At 50.4% G+C, this 23010-nt stretch overlaps 1 protein-coding gene across 11 annotated transcripts in view; it reads left to right on the top strand.

Moving 5' to 3' along the window:
- The window catches only part of TACC2 (transforming acidic coiled-coil containing protein 2), a 207225-nt gene that overhangs the window by 173511 nt on the left and 10704 nt on the right, over nucleotides 1-23010 (top strand). For 8 of the 11 annotated variants that reach the window (XM_073904071.1, XM_073904069.1, XM_073904068.1 and 5 more), the window contains 8 exons: nucleotides 517-715; nucleotides 7081-7142; nucleotides 8252-8367; nucleotides 9612-9783; nucleotides 11066-11206; nucleotides 12107-12196; nucleotides 18579-18722; nucleotides 19217-19293. In XM_073904071.1, the coding sequence (XP_073760172.1) occupies nucleotides 517-715; nucleotides 7081-7142; nucleotides 8252-8367; nucleotides 9612-9783; nucleotides 11066-11206; nucleotides 12107-12196; nucleotides 18579-18722; nucleotides 19217-19293 (1001 nt within the window). The remainder of the gene's footprint in view (nucleotides 1-516; nucleotides 716-7080; nucleotides 7143-8251; nucleotides 8368-9611; nucleotides 9784-11065; nucleotides 11207-12106; nucleotides 12197-18578; nucleotides 18723-19216; nucleotides 19294-23010) is intronic. The other 3 variants (XM_073904076.1, XM_073904075.1, XM_073904077.1) reach the window with 1 other exon arrangement.

Below are 23010 nucleotides of genomic sequence, written 5' to 3'. Positions count from 1 at the left end.
GGTCTGGGGTCCCAGTCCCAGCTCTGCTCTAACACTTCTGGGCACCCCCCCACCCCTGCCCTACTCAGCTGCTCCCCCTCTGTGCAAGTCCTCCAGGGACAGGCATGCAGATCGACAGGTGATACTGATGAGATCAGTTCACAGGCCCTGAAGCACTGTGTGGACATAACACAGTAGTTGCAGTAATAAAAGTGCCAATAAGTTAATTTCCTTACTTTTTCTCAAGGTGAATGAGCAGGAATGTCTCCAATAACCCGGACACAAAATCCCAATTTTTTTTTTTAAACCCACGGTCAGCCCCCCACCCCAATAACAAGCCATCAGGAAAGGAAATTCACGAATTCACAGAGGAAAGAATTTGCCTCCTTGGGACCGTTTTGAGCAGAGTCCGAGGACCTGCTGAGGAGCTGGATAGGGACCTGCCTTGGTTAGAGGGTCCCCAGACTCAGGTGGGCGGGTGCCGCTGGGGATGCAGAGACCGTGTGAGAGGAGAGACTGCTTCTCTTTTGCTCCCAGGACCCCACGCCAGCGGCGACACCAGAAACACCGGTCATCTCTGCGGTGGTCCACGCCACCGATGAGGAGAAGCTGGCTGTCACTAACCAGAAGTGGACGTGTGTGACGGTGGATCTGGAGGCTGACAAACAGGACTACCCGCAGCCCTCGGACCTGTCCACCTTCGTCAATGACACCAAATTCAACTCACCGACGGAGGGTAAGCACCTTGGTGGCCAGCCAGACCCCCACCCTGCCCTGGAGACCACTGCCCCTGGGGAGTGCGAGACCAGGAAAGAAACTTCCAAGCCAGGTTGCCTTGCCATCCGGGTACTCCAAGCTAAGCCTGCATTTTAAGACAGCCTAAGGCTTGAACCCAGCTATACCCCAACCCCGAGATGTTAGCTGAGAGCCAGTCAGCTCAGGGCCCCCCCACCCCCCCCCCGGCCCCGATTCTCATCCTGAGCTCACTCAAGTTTTGCTCACTCTCTCTTACGGGCCTGGGTGATTTTGGAACACACCCAGCTGCGAGCAGCGCCATTCAAGCCAAATGCTCTGGGTGGGTCAATCCCTGCCCAGGCCTGGGGTCCCCCGGGGCCACCACTGTGCATCAGCCCCACAGGACGCCCCACAGTGGGGCCACGCCTTCCACTCAAGCCCCCAAACCAGACGGTTCACCCCAGGCTTGCCAACGAGAGGACCGTTTTCCTGAACAGGCCCCCGGGCATGTTGTTTTCTTGTCAAGATCTTTCTTCCTCCTACACATATTTTCGCTTTCAGCTTTCTGCCTGATCCTTTGAAAAATTCATCTATCTTAAGTCAACACAACATGATTGGTGAATCAAGATTTTTTTTTTTTTTTTTTGTAAACTGCTTATTCCACGAACACTGATTTTTCTGAATCTTTGTATTGGCTCCCACACGTTCCTTCCTCATCCGGAAAGCTGCCGAGGCCTGAAACCTCCTCCTGGTCTGATGGTGCTCTTGGTTGCTCCCGCCCCTCTGTGAGCTGAGCTTCCCTCCGGCACTCAGGACTGTTGTGATGGTTGTCAGTCTCCAAGATCTTAATATCCAAGCATTCAAAAAAAAAAAATGCGTAGAAATCAATATTAAGGCGTGAAATAATGTGGAAATCTTGCCTGCACACCTTGTCTGCTGCTAAAGAACCACCACCTCCGTTAAGCAGCCTTTGGCTCCCTCCAGGCGGGCGGTGGTGTCACCCAGAGCGGGTAGTTTGGGTAGCTTGGATCGCTTCCTCTGCACGCTCTTCCATGACCTGGCCACTCGGCAGCTTGCTTTTTGTACCCATCAAGTCTCCGAACGACATGAGTGAGGTCCATTTCGTTTGGCGGCGGGGCGGGGGGTTGGATGTGTACCTTCTCACCACACTACTTATCTACACTTTGAAGATGGAAAGACCCTCTAAGTTATGTGTACTTGGGTGTTTTGGCATTGTGTGTTCTGTGGAACAGAGCCTTTTGGTAGGCTGTCTGGTTGGCCCTCAGGTTGGGGTTTGGGAGGCTTGATAGTGACCATCTCACTGCAGCCTGACCCCGGGCGCCCTGGGACCTGGCTTCTGACCCTCTTCAGGCCTTTCCTCTGCACACACACCTGGGCCACAAGCCCCACTGGCTGGAACCACTCTGCCCCGTGCGTGCCCCCGCTTTGCTGCCTCTGTAGTGCCCCATGCCCTGTCTCCCACGTTTGGTCCGGGCTGTTCTGAGGTCACTTAATGCTGTAATGATGACGATGTGCATTTTTTTTTTAAAGATTTTTATCTGACAGCGAGTGCACAAGCAGGGGGAGCGGCAAGCAGAAGGTGAGGGAGAGGCAGGCTCCCCACTGAGCAGGGAGCCCAATGCGGGGCTCCATCCCATGACCCTGGAATCATTACCTGAGCCGAAGGCAGACGCCTAACTGACTTAGCCATCCCCGCACCCCAATACATGCATTTTTAATAGAAAATATAAAAATCCTAATAATACCTGTTAAGCCAGTAGGTGTCCCAATCCATGCTAGCATGTTTGTTCATCTTTGACATGGAACCAAAACAGACACCTCACTAGCTCAGTGACATATTTGATCATTGCTTATTTTCTGCAGAAACTCAACAAAGAGGTAAATCTGTACATTTGAAACAAAGCTCTATGAAACCTGCCTCCTTAGAAAATAATTGGGAAGATTCGGGAAATCCCGACCAAAATTACAACTGGCGGGCAGTCAGAAATCCATCATCTGTACGTATAAGGGACAGTTAGAGTTTCAGGAGGTGCCGACCCTGCATTCACCTTTGTAATACAGCCTGCTTCCCGCCAGCAGGTGGATGTAGAAACTGGATGCCCAGCCCCACTTGGGATCATCTTTCCTGTTAACTTACTGAGGTCAAGTCCAGACATGCCCCTGGGGTGCTGATGTCATCCCCAGAAAGAATCTGGCCAGAGCTGTGGCTGTGATTGAAGCTTTATTACAGGGAAGTCACAAATCACAGGGAATGAGATTTGGGGTTAGAAATAATGAGCCCCTGACCAGGTATTTACTACAGGGCCAATTCTCTAAGTGACAGTAGTTACGAGCTGTCACTGGTGCAGCGCTCTGAGCCCCGCTGAGGCTCTCGTACACATGATTTCATTTCGTTCTCTCAGTTCTAGAGAGTGGATTTCTGCTCCTCCTCACCTAGGAGCAAGAAAGCACAGGCTTTGCACCGTTACAACTTGCTGAGCAATGTGGGGCTAGCCCCCGCAGATCAGGGCTGCCTGACTCCGAAGCGTCCTGCCCTCGCCCACCACGCTCCTGTACGTGAGCACCCTGTAGGCTTCCTCTCGTCGTCTCCAGAAAGAGGGTGTGGAACTCAGCAGTGCTTCCCTACCTGGGTCCACAAGAGCTTCACGCTGTCTGAGTAGTCTGAGAAACCTGGATGGAACTAGTTTAGAAAGATGCCCAGCTAATTAAAATGACGTGTCTGGGCAGTAATGACAGCAGCTCATGGTGGCGACACTGATCATCTCCCACTCATTAAAAAGTCAGATTGGCAATTATAAATATTTTTCTTCGGACGCTTGCTTCGTAAATGGCCTCTTCTGGTGCAATCTTTGGAAACGTAGTGGGAAAAAAACTTAGTCCGTGTGGTCCGTAGGGATGCAGATATTAGGAGCCTCCAAAGCCTCTCCCAGGTCGAGTCCGAGAGACCCAAGGAGAGCAGCGTTTTAGATTCGCGGAGTCGGGGTGGGCCTTTGAGGGTCACCCAGCAACCCTGTCTCCCTAACACGCAGCGACATCCAGCCTCACCTTCCCGCTTCCAACCGTGGGGAAGGCGTCCCCCTCAGGAACCTAACTGTTCTTCTGTGGTGGACACCATCGCTGTCACACTGCGGACATTCAGAAGAGTGACAGGACATGGGGAGCAGTGTCCTTGTCCTCTAACAAAGGGTCTCTTCTCCCATCACTTATGTTAAAAGTTCCAGAAATACCAGCCATGAGCCGTTGTAATATACCTGGCCACAATCCCTTAGGTTTGTATAGCACGTGGTAGCACTCTTACCTGACATCATTAACTTTTTTGCAAAACGTAGACACTTTGAGCTGCGTTGTGTCGGCGAGTCAGTAGGCAGTGGTAGTCAGGGACTTGGCCCCCCCGACCCTGGGAATGACCATCTGGACGCAACCGCATCCTCCAGCTTCTGCCCGGTTCCCAGCCAAGCTCTGGAAGTTGGGGTCAGAGGACAGCCACTGGGCCCTCTCATGGTGTGTTGACCAGCATGAAATGATCACCGGAAGCAGCCCTCAGAGATGACAGGACCCATTAAAAATACCTTCGGGGGGCACCTGGGTGGCTCAGTCATTAAGCATCTGCCTTCGGCTCAGGTCATGATCCCGGGGTCCTGGGATCGAGTCCCACATCGGGCTCCCTGCTCCGCGGGGACCCTGCTTCTCCCTCCGCCTGCCACCCCCCCCCCCCGCTTGTGCTCTCTCCCTCTCTCCCTGTCAAATAAATGAATAAAATCTTAAAAAAAAAAATACTTTGGGCCTCTACGGTGTGAGGCGGCACATGCCTTAGCGAGAGGCCTCTTCTCTTGGAGCTAAAGGTGTTGGGCCACATGGTGTAACTGGCATCACCCTTCCCAGCCCCCCGGCTGCGTGTGACAGCCGACGCCGGACATGGCTCCCCCTCCAAGCTCACCCTTTGAGGCTTAGCATTGAAAGCAGATGAGAGAAATTTTGAAAACAACGTTCAGGAAGATGTTCCCTCAAAGCGCAGGAGATGATTTGGATGACAAGAAGAGGGTTTGTTTTTCTTCACATCTTTTCCAGGCCCTTTTTTTTTTTTAAGATTTTATTCGTTTATTTGAGAGAGAGCACGAGTGGGTGGGGGGGAGGGGCAGAAGGAGAGGGAGAAGCAGAGAGCCCAACGTGGGGCTCGATCCCAGGACCCTGGGATCATGACCTGAGCCGAAGGCAGACGCTTAACCAACTGAACCCCCCCCAGGCGCCCCTGGGTCATTTTGTAAATTGTACATGAGAACCCCAAATGGCTACGATTGGCAGTTTCAGGCCGTGTGCTGAAGGAACCCCTCCCGGCATCACCAGGGATTGAAGTTCCTGCGTAGAGTGCGGGCCTCCTGTAACCACACACGCTACGATGCAGACATTCCTCGGGGTGGGGGGTCAGGTAATCCCCCACTGTTGTACTGTCATCTGCTGCCTCTGAAGGGCGGGATGGGGGGCACCGGGCAGTGGGAAGGGAGACCCCATTGGCAGGTGGGAAAGAAGGCAGATAAATGAGCTCGGTGACCTGAAACACCCCCTGATCGGCTGCCAGGGGACCAGCTAAGGTTCCAGGAGGGATGCTTGATCGAGCCGCGCTGGTCACCGGAGCTGGGCATGGACCCAGGGCCTCAGTCCCTGGGAATATCTCTGTGGTGGCTCTTAGCCTGTTGGGTGCATCCTGGGTGCTCTATGCCCTTGCGGGTGTGCTGAAGGGTTTCGTTAAATAATTTAGGGTTAAATAATTCCTTGGTGCTAATAATGATAACCTTGGAGAAGGAGGCAACGGATGCACTGTTATCTTCTCAACTTAAAACTCTAGGACAATAAAATAATAGTCCCGAGGTCCTACATCTGGAAAGTGAGAGATCTGGAGGTGGCTCTAGAAATCACTTTGTCTTTCACCATCCCTAGCTTATCTCTCCTTTACCAGATGAGGAAGACAGGAAGTCTTCATAAACAAATACTTGTACGTCCTAAGAAAGGATGCCCATTCCAGTCCCAGACGCTAAGCTGCAGCCCAGCCACGTGGGGTTTGCGTCAGTCTCTGCTCTTCCAGGGTGACGCACAAATCAGGGCGGAGGCCTGAGGGACGCATGGAGTCTTTCTGGCCGCTAATGCACAAAACCGTCTTCGAACCCCTGGGCAGGCCAAGCCCACTGGAAGGAGGCATTGGCTTCATCAGGTAGATTCAGAAACTCCTGAAGAGTTGTCCATGTGTGATCAGTGCTTGAGTTCATACGGCCACATCCCCGCACACCTGCCGGTTTGGGGATGGTCTTCCAGGAGATGTGTCATCTTAAAGCTCATATTACGGAATCATTGTTTAAGCGATGCCTTCAGCCATATGCAGAAATAGAGGTGCTTTAAAGCAGAACGGCTATTTCCATGTTATGTTAAAAAAAAAAAAAGAATGCAGGCATTAGGGATTGCCACATACGCTCTTGTAGAGCTGCCTTCTGAGTGGGTCACTTGTGACCTCTTGGTTTCCTTCTCAAGTAGGAAAGAACCATCTGGTAGCTGTGGATGTGGCTTCCTTGAGGATTTTGTTTCCGGTTTTGTTCACCACCACATCCACCGTGCCCAGCACGTCATGCATGCTTGGAATCCATTCCGTAGACAGGGACTTCCGCTGAGGGGCAGAGCTGGGCGTCCTCATGGAACCCCCGCCCGGGGACCTGAGGGACCCAGGACTTCTTGTCTCCAGTGAGAGCCTCTCAAGTTTCCCTTCCAGTCAATTTGAAATAGGTCATTTCTCTACCTAATTGGACTCTCATAGTCTTTGCATCTGAAAATCTTATTTGTACCAGCCCTGCGGGCACTGGCAGGATCTCAGGAAGTGTTCCAGGTGACTTGCAAAGCCTCTCAACAAGCAGCAGTGCAGGAATGATGTATGTTCTTCCCTTGCCTCGGAGTAAGGCCGGGGCTACATTCTCAGAGAGGGACCGCGGTGGGGCCAGTTCCGAATGTTGTCAGGATGTGGGAACATTCTCCACATTGCGCGTGAGACACAGAGAAAAGCAACACTCAAAATAGACTGTTCTGAAAACTCGGTGCATAGCGCTCAGATCCGTTCCTGCTCAGACTTAATTCCCTTGGACTCTTAGGCGCCCAAATGGCAGGAGCCCCTTTGTCGCAAGTGGTTTACGAGTGGTCTGAAGATGGCTGAGCTGCCCTCCCCTTCCAGCCGAATCAGAAACCTCGAGTCGTGGCTAGGCTCAGAGTTTAGAGTCTGGTTCCAGACCCCACCCTGCCTGGCCCAAACCTTTCCTTGTTTTTAAATTTTTTTTCCTGACACTAACTCTCCTTTTGTTTCTTTTGCAGAGTTGGATTACAGAAACCCCTATGAAATTGAATATATGGAGAAAATCGGCTCCTCCTTACCTGTAAGTCCTGCTGCAGACTAGCAGGGGACTTGCTTTCCCTCCCTGTCTCGCGAAAATGCAGGCGCTGGCCTCCTCCTGAGCTCGGGTCCCAGATCCAGGGTCCTCTGTGCCCGCAGCGTCCTGGGTGCACAGTAGGGGTGAACTGGGTGCACAGTAGGGGTGAACTGGGACTGAGGGCTGGAGGTTTGTATTCGGCCCACTTCACATGGCATTTTAAGTGAGCAAAGAGAATGCAGTTAGGCTTCCTGCATCATTACTTACCCAGACTGAGAAAGAACTAGTCAGAGATTTCCTTAAAAGGGTGTAGCAGTGGTTTGGTGGTTTTTAAGGTGTCCTATTACCTGTTTCCTTCAAATTAATTGCTTTATGTAACTGAAGATCGGCTCTTCTGGCAAGAAGTCTCTCTCCCCCACACCCGCCATCCCTTTCGCTTTTAAGTGGCTACGACGGGTAGCTGTCCTCCCTGGCTCCCTGTCTACTGCCTGGAGGGCACTTGGTTCCGAGCATGGCCTCTTGTGCTGTGCCTTTGTCCAGTGATGCTGTCCGAGGCCCTGAGGCCCCGAGGCCCCAGAAGGGCTTGCTGTGAGACTGTTGGCCCGGACATACTGCTCCTATCTTTATCTTTCTTTGCATCATTTGTAGATGCTGGGCTTGCGGCTTCTGACCCGCAGTCAGCAGCCCATGCTGGAGGCGCTCACCACACTGGACCATCATGCTCGTCCCCCCACCCCCCATCTGACTGTGGGCACTGCCTAGGCTGGGGGCTTGCCTACCCCTGTGTTTGTACCCAGTGGCCGCATGGTTGCCCATCCAGACGGGTGGCCAGTAAATGCTGGTGGACTGAACAGCGTGCAGCACCCCGACACCATTATGATCCCTCTCCCCTCGACACTGTTGTCAGCAGCACACGCTCACAACTTCCCTCCCCTTTTCCTCTCCTCTCCCCTGGCCAGCACTGGCTTGCTCCTCCCTTCTGGGTGGCCCCAGAAGAATGGAGGCTTTTCCCTGATGAGTTATTTGTTCTGTTGGAAAGAGCTGTGGTTTTTATTTCTGTCACATGTTCAGGCCACCTGTAGCCGAGCTGACTTGTGTGCCTTTGATCCCTGCAGCAGGACGATGACGCCCCGAAGAAGCAGGCCCTGTACCTTATGTTTGACGCTTCTCAGGAGAGCCCGGTCAAGTCTCCCCCGGTCCGGACGTCGGAGTCCCCGACGCCGTGTTCAGGGTACGGCTTCCATGAGGAGAGTGTTTCGGGTCGGGCTCTGAGCACCGTGGCACTGCTGTCCCGGCGTGGTTTCATCTGCATTGATGTATTCAGGGAGCCCACATCCGGGTCTCTGAGGATCCCTACAGACATACAAGCGGGGTGGGGGTGTTACCGGTAAGGCTACCCTTTGTCCGGTTAACAGCTGAATGCGTGAGCCCCTTCAGTCACGCCCCCCCCACCCAGTGCACACGCAGTGTTGTCTTGTGGTTTGTCCCCTGGGGAGGCAGCGTGCTGCAGCATTCAGCCCCAGAGTCCCACTTCCACCCCTTACTGACTGTGTGACCCGATGCAGGTTATCTGACCCTGCTGTGCTGCCGTCTCCTCGTGGGTAAAATGAGGGTAGTCATAAAACGGGCCCTGTAGGAATTTCATGAGGACTAAATGAGGCTTTCAGTCTTCCAGGCACCCCCCCAACTGTGCAGTGGGCCTGGGGGTGCCTGTCCTCCAAAGCCACCGGGAGGATGAAACAGAGAGGCTATAAGGAAAGCGAAGTGCTGGGTAGACGTTCACTCACTGTTAACGTGGCTGTGAATTAGCACTGGTTATGGTCCTGTTCTGAGCTGTGTGGTGCTGGGTGGGGTAAGGGAGGGGCACCGCTCTGGGGCTGCGACCCTCCCATCCCCTTAACTGCCCCTCTCTCTGAGTGGGAGGGAAAGCTCTTGCTTTGATTTCCCGAACTGACTTCCGAATCCACCCAGGGTATTGAGAATGACGGTGGTGATGTCCCAGCAATAGTCATGGTGACGGGGACCATGTCAGGTGCTTCACATGCAGGCAGTATCTCCCTTGACCTTCACCGAGCCCTGTCTCATCTCTTGTCCTACGGAAAAAGAAACTGAGATGCAGGACACATGTTGTCGCATGTTCAGGCCACCTGTAGCCGAGCTGGCTTGTGCCTTTGTGCCAGGGTGCACGCCGAGGGACGGGCAGTCTGCTTAACTCCAGCTTGTGCCCTTAGCCAGTGGCGTCTGTGCTCCCGACCCTCCCTTGTCAGCAGGCCCTGGGGTGGGGCTGGACCACCCTCTCCCTCAGGCTCTCCAGCCTACAGGCTCCCAGGCCACCCAACACCCGGCCCAGTTTCCCTCTGGGAACGCGGCTCCGGAAGTGCAGGATCCCTTGGGATGGTGATTGCGTCGGGGCATCCTGGTCAATTTCAGTGGGCTTTCCAATGAGACAAGTAAAGATGCTCTTTTCTTCCTCAGGTCAAGTTTTGAGGAAACTGAAGCCCTTGTCAATGCTGGGGCAAAGATCCAGCATCCTGTCACACGAGGACTGGCTCCCAACCAAGAGCCACACTTGCAGGTGCCAGAGAAATCCTCCCAGAAGGAGCTGGAGGTCATGACCTTGGGCACTGCTTCAGACGCGATTGAAATTGTAAGTGGGGTCGGAAGGGCCCAAGATCACTGGGGCCGAGGCCTGGGCCAGCTGGGTCCCATCACCAAAGGGTTCAGCCCTTCAGAGCAATGGCGTGGGCTCCCCCCCCCCACCGCCCCCCGTCCCTGGACCACAGAAGCCAGCCTCGGAGACCCCACACCCTAGCCATGAGAGAAAAGCTCTTCATCTTCACCAGTGTGGTTTGGAGTTCTTACCTCACTGCTTTATCTGCCTTCGGGGTTCTTGATTTCCACTTTAGTCCCTTGGGGCTGAACTATTGCTTTGGAGGTGACATCAGTCTGTACCCTGCTTCTCCGTACTCTAGGTCAGGGGGCAGAGAATGGTAGGGCAGGGGACACCCCTTTTGGGAAACACTTGGTTTTCCTGGGCGTTGGTGATGAGAAGTCCCTCCTGTTTACAGACCTATTTATACCCCTCCCTTCCCAACCCCTCTGGAGCCTTGCAGAGCAAATAGACCCCCTGAACATCTAAAATGGGCCATCCTTCTAGGTGAAGTTTTACTTTTCTCTCTTTTACCTCCTTCCCAGCAGTCCCCAAGAGGGTTTGAAGCCATTGACTTAGTTACTTTTAGTGTTAACTTTTGTTGTTCTATATTAGTAGACCATTCATTTCTCACGCATCAGATATTTATTGAGCACCTGCTGTGTGGCAGTTAAATACTTGGAAAATATTAGTAAGCAAGAAGAAAGTAGATGTGACTCAGTCTCTCAAATACACACTATGGAAGAACTCATGCATGACTCAACTTCTACAAAGTTGACCTTGGAGTCTGACCTTGGAGTCTTCCCAGTCTACCCAGAAACACTTTTTCATTTGAAATCGTCTTTCTGTTATTTAGAAAATGACCTTTATCAAAACCTTTGACACTTATACTTGAAGGTGTTTTCTTGATGAGTTATATTATGTTTGGAAAACCCATCAACTGCCTTGTCTCCCCCACTGAGATTTTCAAATAAATAAGTACATGGTGACTTTCCTCCCACCGACTGGTTAGGGAGCGAGGGTGGCGTGGGGGTGGGCGGGCACCTAAGCCTGTGCTTCCGGGGCGGGGGGTGGGGGTGGGTGGGGAGCCTGTCAAGCTCAAGATGCCCATCGTCAGCAGGTGGGAATTAGGATGAAAAGGAAAGTAGTGGCACCTAATTAATACTCTCCTTAGCCTTAAGTCAGAAATGTCCAGCAACTAGGTGCGTGGTCCTTGCTCGGAATCGATGTCACTCTGTGTCTCCTCTATTTTTCCTCTGTGTCCTCTGCCGGCCTTCAGACAGCTCCTGAGGGCTCCTTTGCCTCTGCTGACGCCCTTCTCAGCAGGCTAGCTCATCCAGCCTCTCTCTGTGGTGCGCTTGACTATCTGGAACCCGACTTAGCAGAAAAGAACCCCCCAGTATTTGCCCAGAAACTTCAGGTTTGTAGCCCACGTGTGACCTTTTGGGAGTTTGTGAAAACCTCAGTAGAGAATGAACTCCGAACCCCAAATGCAGTGAGGCAGGATCTAACGAGGTATTGCTGGAAATGCTCCAAATGAAATCCCTTTCCCCTCAAAGACTGATGTATGGGTGTTCTTGATCCAAGATGCCAAAATAATATAAATTGTGTGATTACATATGGGACAAACCATTTGTATTTCAAATGGGAAATTGGACCCAAACAGTCATTTTTCAGAAGTTTTGATAACCCCAAAAGCAGTTTCTGTGATTTATTCACAGAACCAAGGGTATTAGATCACCATCGAGTCAAGCTGTTTATATATATGCGAGGGGAGGCTATCTCAGACTCCCATTGAGATAACATCTGGACTCGGTCTCACATCTGGAACCAAAACAATTAGTACTCTGTGCCTTAAACTTGACAACTTAATTTGATACCCTCTAGACTAAGACCTTCAGAGCAAACCTGGACAGATTGTTCACAGTCATTTGAGAATGCAAAACCATTCATGGAAACTGTTGACCATCTTGACTTAATTATAAGAAACAAAAAGGAAAAAAATCGAAGGAAACAGTGCAGTAAAAATTTTGATCCCATTATAAAAATCATCTCATATTTGACCACACGATCCTTCCCGACAGACATTCCGAAGGGCAATTACAGAAAAAAAAAAAAAAAAAAGAAAGAAAAAAAATTAAACACTTATTTCATGATCTGCTGAGGTGTTAATTGTGCAAGAAAGCCAGACGTGTGTTTTTCCTGAGTACCTGTCATGACACATTCACGTGGCACATTCATTTCTTGGATGTGGGACACATTGACATCCTGTCTTGATGCATTTCCCCTGCGATTTGCTCATCCCCCACCCCTTGGACAGGAGGAGTTAGAGTTTGCCGTCATGCGGATAGAAGCCCTGAAGCTAGCCAGGCAGATTGCCCTGGCTTCCCGTAGCCGCCAGGACACCAAGGTACGGGTTTGCTGCTGCCGTGCGCTGCCTCTTGAGAATGTGGTGTGGTCCAGAAGTTCCTTTGCTAACCACTGGCTAAGCAGGCAATGCCAGGGTCCTACAAAGTAGCATAAAATTTTCTGAAATGCTAAAAGCATAACTCTCACATATATAGACGCTGAGCACATGTCTAAGATCTGCTTACCTCGGTAATGAAGGGAACAGCAGGGTGGTAAAGCAGGTTGAATGGAGGAGAATGGGAGAACCCGATACAGAGTCAGTGGAACAAAGAGGTCCAGCATCTTATTGCAGTCTTACTGCAAAGTTCAATGTAAAACTGGTTAATGCTGGCTAAACAAGACAATGGACTATAACCTTGGAGGCTTTTTGTTTGTTTGTGTTCTGCAAAAACCATTTGCTTCTCTACTGAACAAAAATCATTTGCAAATTTTCTGTTTTCTACTAGTGGATATCTAACCGCACTGAGCCCGGACCCTAATCAATAGTAAATAGTGAAACCGAGACCTTCCTGAAACCTCGGACGGGCCCTTAGGCCAAAGTCAATAGAATTACAGAAAAGCAACCCTTTTCTTATAAAGGGCAGATGGTACATATTTTAGGCTTAGCGGGCCATCTGGTCTCTGCCACAGCTACTCTGCTTTGCCGTTGTAGCTCAAAGTAGCCACAGATAATGTGTAGATGAACGGGTGTGGCCATGTTCCAGTAAAACCCTCTTTACCAAAGAGGACATTGGGCCATTTGGCCCGTCCGCCATCGTTGGGCAAGGCCCGCTCTAGAGTAGAGTAAGATACTGACAGAGCATGCAGAAATCTTTTTGCCTAGCTTTTAAGTTTGGAGTAATTTTTCTTAACAATTTGAATGAGTTGCTGAAGGTGTGTAAAACTGTGGCCCCTCTGAGGTTCAGGCCGCCCCTCCAGGCTGATGGGGAGCTGGGGCCACCCCCATGCCGCACCCTGCACTGGGCAGCCCAGCACGCTCTGTGGCCTTGAACGTGTTGGTGAGCCTCTTTCGACCTCTGTTTTTGCAGCTGTGAGATGAGGCTACTAACGGTGCGTTTGCAGGTTTACTGTAAGGGCTGCAGATGCTGTGTGGAGGACGGTGCCGTGCCTGGCACACAGTAGGTGTGCAGTAAAGGACAGTGGCTCTGGGTAGCAAAGCTTCACTTTTGCCGTTGTTACCGGATTGGACACTCACAGCATCTCTACTATAGGGGCGGGGTGGGGGGAGGGTCCAGGTCCCATTTTACAGATGGGGAAGTGGAGTCATGGAACGGGTCCGAGGTCTGAGAGTGATTTACTGACCCAGCGGGAACTGGGACTCCAGGCTCCAAATGGGAGCCCCTTGCCTGTCCCATCTCAAGGAACAGCTCACTTGGTACAGGACCAGGAGTTCATGGGCTGCTCCTGCTCATGTGGTTCCCCCGGGAACTGTCCGCAAGGTGGGGGGGCTCCCTCCCAGAGAATCTCTCGGTGAAAAGGTGGTCACACTGGGGGTGTCAGACTGGGAATGCTGGGACCCGGGGCAGGGACGAGAACGTTAATACACGTTGCTGACGTCCTTGTTCTTGCTGTTAACCCATGAGCTTGGGTTTAGTTTCCATGAGAAAGATTTTTAGAAAGCATCAAGCAGTGAGGATTTGTTTCCCCACTAGATTTATTTCTTGATATCTCTGGGGAGTGGCTTAAGGACAGAATGAATGGCTTCAGGTCTGGCCACCGTAACTACAGTATATTCCTGTCCAGAAGTTTGAGGCAGGATTGAGCATGTTCTAGTAAGAGTTCAGACGGAGTGTGGAATGTTCTGGAGTGCCTGGTGCCCCCCTGCCTCCTTCCTCTGGGGACGCATGAGAGAGGACAGTCGGCAAATATTGGCTGGCCCATTGACTCCCTGTAAATGATAGTCAGTTCTCAGACCCCATGTCCCACTTTTGATGTAGAAAATATTGAGACGTGAATCCACTGTGTGTGGGTCGGAGGGACAGACCCAGCCACCTCCTTATGTATTTCAGAAGGATCTGCTAGAAGAAACGTTGGTGGGGGTAACGCTGTCTGAGAGAGTAAGGAGCATTTTTCTCTGCCATGGTAACTTGTACCACTTTTTAGGTTCCTGTGGGTTTCTTGCTCACGTAGACGCTTGATCGCCCTTCCCTGCATTGGAAATTGCTGATGTAGACAAAGAGAAACAGCAGCTGTGTATCCAATTTGCTCTTTTTTCTGCCCATAAATTTCAGCTGCAGGTGACATTAGCCCAGTCTTTTTGGCAGCATGGTCTTAAACTGTTGCTAACACAAAAATGAAATCACTCGGAATAAAAAGAAATCACTTGGAAGGCTGAAAGCAACATGAAATATGGTGGCGGTGGTTTCTGGTCACTCCTTGAGCAGCTTCACTTGACATTTCCCTGTTGACTGAAAGCCAGCTGAGCGGACCTTTGAAGGACCGCGGTGGGGTTTCCTGTCTTCATTAGTCAGAAAACGTGAAGAGATGAGGAAGACTCCGTGGGGCTGGGGTTATTGGGCTGGAGCTCCTTACTGTGTCTTCCACACACTTCTGACTCAAGTGAATTCAGTTGTATCCTCCTGGGGTTCATCTGACCAGGGTGGCCGGCTGTATGGTACAACAGCCCCGAATGTAAACAGGATGGATAGAACGGCAATGTCCTTTCTCTGTGGCTTTGCGAGGGGTACAAGCTGTGTGGGGGATGGATTTAATCCGTGTATAAACAGATACTTGTGGCGATCCCTAAAGCCATTGCCCTTTCTGGATGAGGGGACCCAGATATAAAGAATGAAGGATGTGTCTGGGTCATGTGGGAACAGGGATCATACAAATGGCAAGCTTCAGGACCAGAGGAAGTCCCAGAAGCAGGCCCTTGGGGAGGGAAAGGGTGCTTAATCTTTCTCCTTCTCCAGGAGTCCTGGCCGATAAAGGCAGACCTGGATTTTACCGGTGGGGGGGGGGGGGAGACACGGAGTTAGGTCTGGGACAACCTGAATTGGTGAGTGACCTGACGGCAGGGGCTCCTTCCCTAGTGCTGTGTCCAGAAACCACCCACCACCCCCGGCATTTCACAACGTGATGTCTGAAGAGCAGGGACAGAGGCCTGGCGCCTGGGTTTCAGCTTCTTTTTGCCGGTTTGGGGAATTGGCGGTCATCGCTCACAGCCTGTGGTGAGAAGGCTGGAGGCCATGTCTTGACTCAGCGGGAAGGAATGGCCAGTTGGGTGGCTGGTGGTGCCTCCTGTGGGCCTTAAGTAGGGCACATACTGAGTGTCTTCCTCCTGTTTGTCATCCCAAGCTGCTGTCAAATTTGGATGCTGCAGCTCCCCAAGGAGAGACCCCTCTCCTGCCCCACCTGGCGCCACGTAGCCTGGATACCCCCCAAGGGCCCAGCCTGGTCCACTCTCCATGACCATGGCCCAGCTTGCTGTGGTTCCACCTTGGTTCCAGGTGTCAGCTTCCCCTGAGGCCTAGCAACAGGGAACCAGGCATGAGGAGGACTGTGAGCCTGGGTAAGTGGCAAGACTGCAAGGCCAGAAAGGCCCCAGGCATGCGGTCTGCAGGTCTGAGGGTGATGGCACCCTCAGGGTCCCCTGAGGGACCCAGATGTGAGTGAGTGGATTGAGGGTTTGGAAGTTGGTTCCAAAGGCTCATGCTCTTTCCGAGTCGTGGCCATTTCACATTTTAATTTGTGATTCTCTTGGCCTCTGGGCTCCCCCAAAGCAGCCAGTGGGGCCTTATGCAGGAGAAGCAAAGCTTAATCTAAGCCTGATGTTAAAATATCAGCGAGAAACAAACCTATCTCTGTTAGAAATGATTCTTGGTTGTAAGAGAAAACCAGGGTGTGTACCTTGAATTTCATTAACATGCAGATACTCCAGGCAGTAATTCAAATGGATTCTGAAGTCATCTGTTCCTTTATTGAAAACACCAGGTGGCTGGGGTGAAAGGTGATCATGAGTCACTGTATGTGGTGGTTAACCATTGTGTTTACTTAGAAAGCTCATTAACGTATTTATTTTTCATTCCCTTCCTTGTTGTACAAAGGACTTAGGCAGCTTTAAGATCATCAGTTCCTGCACTGGTCGGATTTCGGTTCTGCCCAGCATGATAAAGTTAGTTGTAGTTCATTTCCCCTCGCACTTCAGAGAGCTGGCTTGTTTGGAGTCAGAACTGAATCTCATTCTGGGAAATCTTTTGGCCAAATCCCTTAAATCTTCCATTTTTTTTTTCATCTTCCAAAGGCCCACGATTCGTTAGATGGTGTCTAGTGTTCTTTCCATTTTGAAATTTTATTCTAATTTTTTTCAAAGGACACATTATTTTACTTAAACAGTGACAGCAACAGTTTTGTTGGGGTTTTTTTTTTTTCCCCAATCCTCTTCAGAATCTTTCCTCTATGAATTTCCTCCACGAAGACAAATAGCGCCTTATTGTCTGGGTATAATTTTCTTTTTTAAAAAAAAATTTTTACAAGATTTATTTACTTATTTGTTTGAGAGAGAGACAGAGCGCGAGCAGGGGGAGGGGCAGAGGAGAGGGCGAGCACGTCCTAAGCAGACTCCCGGCTGAGCGCCGAGCCCAAGGAGGCCCTTGGGCTCGATCTCATGATCCTGAGATCATGACCTGAGTCGAAAACAAGACCTCTGGGTATAATTTTCTATTTACTTCCTGAGAAGCTTCCCATATGACAAGTAGAGCCTTGAAAACATTTCAGACAGCAGAGATGAGCCCATGCACGGGAGGGGCTCCACACCTATGGTCTGATGGCATGCTTTCTTCTGAGAGGTCAGCCCGCCTGCTTCTGGGCACTGGTCACCTGCAGTGGAGGCTGCTTTAGGACCTGAGGATGGAAAGATCATGGCATCCCATCTGACAGGACAGTGTGTCTCCCGGTCCTTCAGTGTGCTCCCTCCCCTCTCTGATGGGAGTAATCATTCGGGTCCCCCTGTGCAGGGAGCCCAAATACGCAGGGCCGGGCAGGGCCAGTGAAACCCAAGCCCACCTTTAGGACAGCCAAAACCATGTCATTCAAACATGCATGTGTACAACTAACTGGGCCTAACTCTGTCATCTCCAGTCCTATCCATTAAATTTCTGCCTGAGTTTTCTAAGTCATTTCAAGGTCATGTTCTCTGATCCAGTAGTGGGGTGAGGTTGCCTGTCCTTGCGATGGAAGAGAGAGTACCTTCCGGGGTGCCCCCTCCCCCTCATTGTTGGGTCTTTAATCTTGTCTGCTTCCACTTCCAAGACCAGTCCTCCCTGTTCTTTCTCCACATCTCTCTTTCTCCTCCACCTGGGTGTGGTGTTCACTGCTCACTTCTCATCCATTTCCCCAGGAAGCTGCAGTCACACCCTGACTGGCAGATCACCATTACTCCACATCGAATTGGACTCTAGGAATCAGGTTTGCCGTGGCAGCCATGCCAGCACCAGGAGGTTAATGCATAGGACTGAGAGTGTGCTTGGTTTGGAGTCTCTTGCAGTAGAATTAGACCGCTGGCCCCCGCTGTGCTGGTTGATGATGCTCCTAACATGGCATTTCAAGTGTGATGGAAATGGCTGAGCTCTTTGCGCAAAGGGAGGAAGAGTAACCGCGGTCCTCTCCTCTCTCCCTTCCAGGAGGCTAGTGGCTGTCTTGGGCAGTCAGACCAGTGTCGGTTGTGGGTGGGGGTGGGGAATCCCACCACTTGTTGAGGGCCTTACCAACAAATGTGGATATTGTCATTGATCCAGATTTCAATTTTGCCGTTGACACAGCAAACTTAAGGCAACGTAGCTGCAAAGTAACTCTTCCCTTGAGGCATCCAGAAACTAGCTTTTGTAGGTGACGTTGGTTGATAGGTTCCGTAGGCCTTACGCTTTGTATGAGCGTGTCCTTTCAAACAGAGCTAAACACGTGCCCCACCCCCCTCCAAACTGAAATGCAGACAGTCTTACAAAAATGATCAGATTTGCAGTTATTCAAAACTAGGCAAATGCAGATGAGAATTCAGCATCGTTTACCATCAGGCTTTTATTTTGGAAGTGGAGCCTGCTGGAAAATGGCCTTGGTTCTTAAGCACTATGCCTAAATGCCTCTGCGTGTGATAAATGGCAGTGATAAGCAAGCACCAGACATGCTTGACTCCCAAAGTGGGGAGTTGGGGAGGCCTCTGCTATTAGCTCCTTTGTCTGCCGGTGCAGGTGCAAAATGATCAATTTCCATAGATTGTATCTGGCCTTTCCCCGCTCATCAGTCCAAGCATTTTCTCATACTTTTGATGTTCTTTGTTTCAAAACCATACAACTGACCCATTCACGAGAGGCTGAATGCAAATCCTCTTTGCCATAGGAGTCATATTAACTTTTTTTTTTTTTTTTTAATTAAAAACCATTCCACAGAGAGAGGCTGCTCACCCAACAGATGTCTCCATCTCCAAAACAGCCTTGTACTCCCGCATCGGGACCTCCGAGGTGGAGAAGCCCGCAGGCCTTCTGTTCCAGCCACCTGACCTGGACTCCGCACTCCGGATTGCCAGAGCAGAGGTATTATGGCATGGGTGTGGCTCAGGGGAGGCTGGCTCTGGTTTCTCTGGGAAAGCTCCAGTTTCTGCCAAGTGTAAATAAATAAATAAATACACACACACACACACACACACACACACACACACACACACACACCCACGATCCACAAGGCCAGCATCTTTGGACACAGTCTTTGTCCTGCAACCACTGTGGGCAAAGACGGGTAGCAAACCATCTTTGATCTTCCTCGACACCATTGTTTAATGAGCCTCTGTGCTCTGTGGCCTTGTTTGATTTATAACAGAAAGCATATGCCTTTAGTTGCTCCCTGGTGGGGCATTGTGAGAGTCTGATATCTGGTTTATTTCTGTCTCATGCTCCGGGAAATTCTCTCAATACAATTACTGTTTGGTGTAGGAAGTTTTAATTCAATGTCGCCTTATCTCGGGTCTGTGAATTGCTCAGATCTGAATTCAGTCCTCTGGGGTCCATCTCTCTCTTCTCCCTGATGCCAGATCATAACCAAGGAGAGAGAAGTCTCGGAGTGGAAGGACAAATATGAAGAAAGCAGGCGGGAAGTGATGGAAATGAGGTCAGTCGTGATGCTTCCTGGTACCTGGGGAGATGCTTACCTGTGCTCTCGTAACAGCTCGTGTGGTCTATGGATAGGGTCTTCCCAAGACTTAACTGTTCTTCATGAGACAAGGTTTATATTTTCATAGATGTATTTTTAGTATTTTTAGATAGTTAGATAAAATATCATGCACCTGAGCTAAATATTGCCAACAAACAAATACATTTGCAATGAAAAACAAATCTCCTTCCCACTCAGCCTCCAATTCCAGCCCCCTCAGGTAGCTGCTATCCACTGTTTCTGGTGTATCCTTCCAAGAATTTTCTGTTTCTGATTGCAAATGTGTGAATGTGTCCCTATACAGACTCCTTTTTTCTTCCAAAGTGGAGAGTGGAAATGTACATTATCCTACACTCTTTTTTTTTTTAATTTAGCACATCTTTTTTTTTTTTTAATTTCTCTACATATGTTAGAGAGAGGGAGAGAGCACAATTGGGAGGGGCAAAGGGAGAGGGAGGGAGAATCTCCAGCAGACTCCCCACTGAGTGTGGAGCCCGACTCAGGGCTTGATCTCACGATTCTGAGATTACGACCTGAGCCGAAACCAAGAGTTGGACGCTCAACCGACTGCGCCACCCAGGCGCCCTTAACTTAGCAAATTTTGGACAGATTTTTATACAACTTGACCTCATTGTGTAACATTTAATAAATAGTCCTTGTACAGTTCTAATGTTAGGAACTTTACCAGTCTCCACGGATAAACAGGTTGTCTCCGGAATTTTGTCTGAATGGTTTATTTCCATTTGCTGCATCTGTAACAGAAGTACAGTAGTCACCACGTAGTGTCTACCACGTGCCATGTGCTGTGCTTCCGGCTGGAGACACACAGTCTCTGTTTCTCCCCACAGCCCTCAAGAAGGGATCATCAGCCCCATCTCACAGTGGAAGGCTCAGAGGGGTTAGGTGACTTGCCCAAGGTCCTGGAGCTTCTAGTCAGAGGAATGTGAATTTGAATCTACTCTTCTGATTCCAAAGCCCAAACTCTTTCCATGGTGCCCAGGGGCCTCCCTCCCTCGTCCCGTCTGATGCACCTTTTGGCCCTTTATTTTCCTCCATGATTCATCATCATCTTAGAAGCTAAGAAACCATCTCTGGGGCTAGAACTTACCCTTGGGATGTGATCTTAAAAACTGTATTGCAGGTGGCATTTTTAAAGAAACTTTGGCCCAGACCTTTGCTTTGGCCATCCCAGGGTCTGGCTGCTGCCACCGCTAAGTCTGAGAACAGCTCCTGGGGGCACAGTTCATTTTCTCCACACACCTGCCTTTCTGCAGCACCAGCTGAACTGACACGTGGATTTTCCAGTTGCAAGGGAAGGTAGGAGTTAGAGCGCGACCATTTTCACAAGACAGAAGATCTGGTGCGATGCAGAAAATCTCTGATAGTCTTGCTTCATTTTTAAGTCTCAAAGTGTGAAAGTAGGGAAGAGATGAATTTTTAAAAGTTGGTTGAAGAATTAGTACATTTACAGCGCACTTAATTGCAATGGCAGCTGCTGGTTAATTATCAGAATCGGCTGTCTTCGTGGCTACCGTTTTAAGTAGTGAGCAAATGATTTAGGTAATCCTATCCCCTGCTTTCTAGGTCAAATAGTATCTTCCTGAAAATTCTCCTTAGTTCCTTCTTCCTCCTGATGTTTTCTGTGACCACTTCTGGACGTGAATCCCAGTGTGCTGTTCACATTCACACTGAGGCCCTGTGCTGGCATCATTTGAAAATCTCTGTCTTTTGTCTTTCTCTCTCTCTCTCTTTTTGTTTTGTTTTGTTTTGTTTTGTTTTGTTTTGTTTTGTTTTGTTTGGTAGGGGAGTGGAGGAGGGAGCAGCATGGCTGTAATTTTTTGCCTGCCCTGAACATGAAAGCGGGGCATGCTGGGAAGGCTAGAAGTTCCACCTCTGGGGGCTCCCCCGGGGGCTTCAGCGGGTGCTGTTTACTCACCAGTGTGGTAGGACTCAGGGGTCACCAACTGGCACAGCTGCACTCGTGTTTGAAGGCCCACATGTCCACCTCTGGAGCCAGACCTGGCCAGGTAAAAATCGGGCTTGGCTCCCTAGCTGCTTTGGGCCTGTTCCTTAGCTCTGTCTGACTGGCCTCGTCTATGGAAAAGGGTGGATCTCAGCGGCTCGGGGCAGTAAGACATACGGGGTGTGAAAAGGCTCCACAGGCGGATGCCTGGATTCGAATCCCAGCTCTGCCGCTGTGTAGATCCTAGAAAGGTTCCTGGATGACCCTGTGCCTCAGTATCCCCATCAGCAATTCTGGGGACCCTCAGGGCACCACCCCTTGGGGTCGCTGTGAGGACGAGATGCAAATACAGTGCCACTGAAGCAGCTTTGGACCACAGGTCTCCCCACACCACTGCAAGGACACATCCCTTACCTGCTGTGGCCCCGCCTCTGTCCTTGGCAGTGACGGGTTTAGACGGTGCAGCCCCAAAGGTCCATTGCTGTTTTGGGATTCAGGGATACAAGGAGGTATTGATTAATTACAGAAAACACGAACTGCTTCTCTGTAGGATTCAGAAAGAACCCAAGTGGGCTCATGGTGTGGTCACTTTTTTTGTTGTGGGTTGGCCCTTGAGCGAGGCACTATCCTTGGGGCCAAGGTCAAGAAGGTCAGTGACAGACATCCAGCAGCTGTGAGGCCTTTGGACTTTGCAGAGTGCCTTCTGCTTTCACTGGCCTATTTAACCTCATTTAATTCCCCCACGATCCTACACAGGGTCTAGGGAAATCCTCACCATACCAGGGAGTAAGCTGAGCCCCCAGTATCTGGGACCAGCTGTTATCAGGGTCCTGAGTCCGTTGGTGGTTAGCAGTTCTTGGTTCTCTTGTGGAGAATAACTAACTATTGGATAATGTAAGTGAAACTCTTGAGGCTTTTTTGAGTTTCCTTCCAGAAGGTTGACTTTGGAAGGAGGGCTTTTTCACTCCCTGGGTCTTTCCACCTGGGGGCAGCAGTGAGGCAGTCTTATAAAGCAGGATCTTAGTGCTTTTGTGTAGCTACGGTTTGGTTGAAGCTATCCAACAAGTGTAACTGTTCCCCATCTCCCCGCCTCCAACACAGGTGACTAAGTAGTGGCCCCTGGGCCTTGAGGAGCTGCTTCTACTCACATGCTATGACGCCAGATGTGTGAGACATTTTAGACAATCCAGATAAAATGTCATGAAGTTCAGAGGAAAAATCAGGGAAGGCTTCCTGGAGGAGATAGCATTTGAATTGGACCTTGAGAAGCAGCTAAGACAGTGAGAGGTGGAAATAGGGCAGGGAAGGTCATGGAGGTGAGAAACCCCAGAGCCAACAAAAACTCATTCGTTCTCATTGAACCACTTGGTTCGTGATGGCGGGGAAGGAGGTAAGCTTGATGAGAGTGATCAGGCTCAGGTTGTGGAGGGCTTGGACTGTCAGACTGAAGACTTGGTCTTATTTTTTTTCTCAGTGGGCAGTGGGGACACATGGAAGGTTTTGCATAGGGGCATGGTGTGGTCAGAGTCCTGCACTAGGAAAATGAACCTCCTTGGGTGTGCAAGAGGAGGGTTGAGGTTGAAGGTGAACCTAGAGGGGTGAGCCAACTCTGACAAAGAAATAAGACTTGTCCTCTAGTGTCTCGGTCAGGCTGCTGATATCCAGCACATGGACCCCAGTATAAATGAGAAACTGTCCTATTGTCATGGTTC

The sequence above is a fragment of the Callorhinus ursinus genome, unplaced genomic scaffold, assembly GCF_003265705.2.
Source record: "Callorhinus ursinus isolate GAN/ISIS: 27379988/994484 unplaced genomic scaffold, GSC_fseal_2.0 scaffold20, whole genome shotgun sequence".
NCBI classification, from domain to species: Eukaryota; Metazoa; Chordata; class Mammalia; order Carnivora; family Otariidae; genus Callorhinus; species Callorhinus ursinus.
Note: the sequence above shows the minus strand (reverse complement) of the source record. Positions and strands in the feature narration are given on the sequence as shown.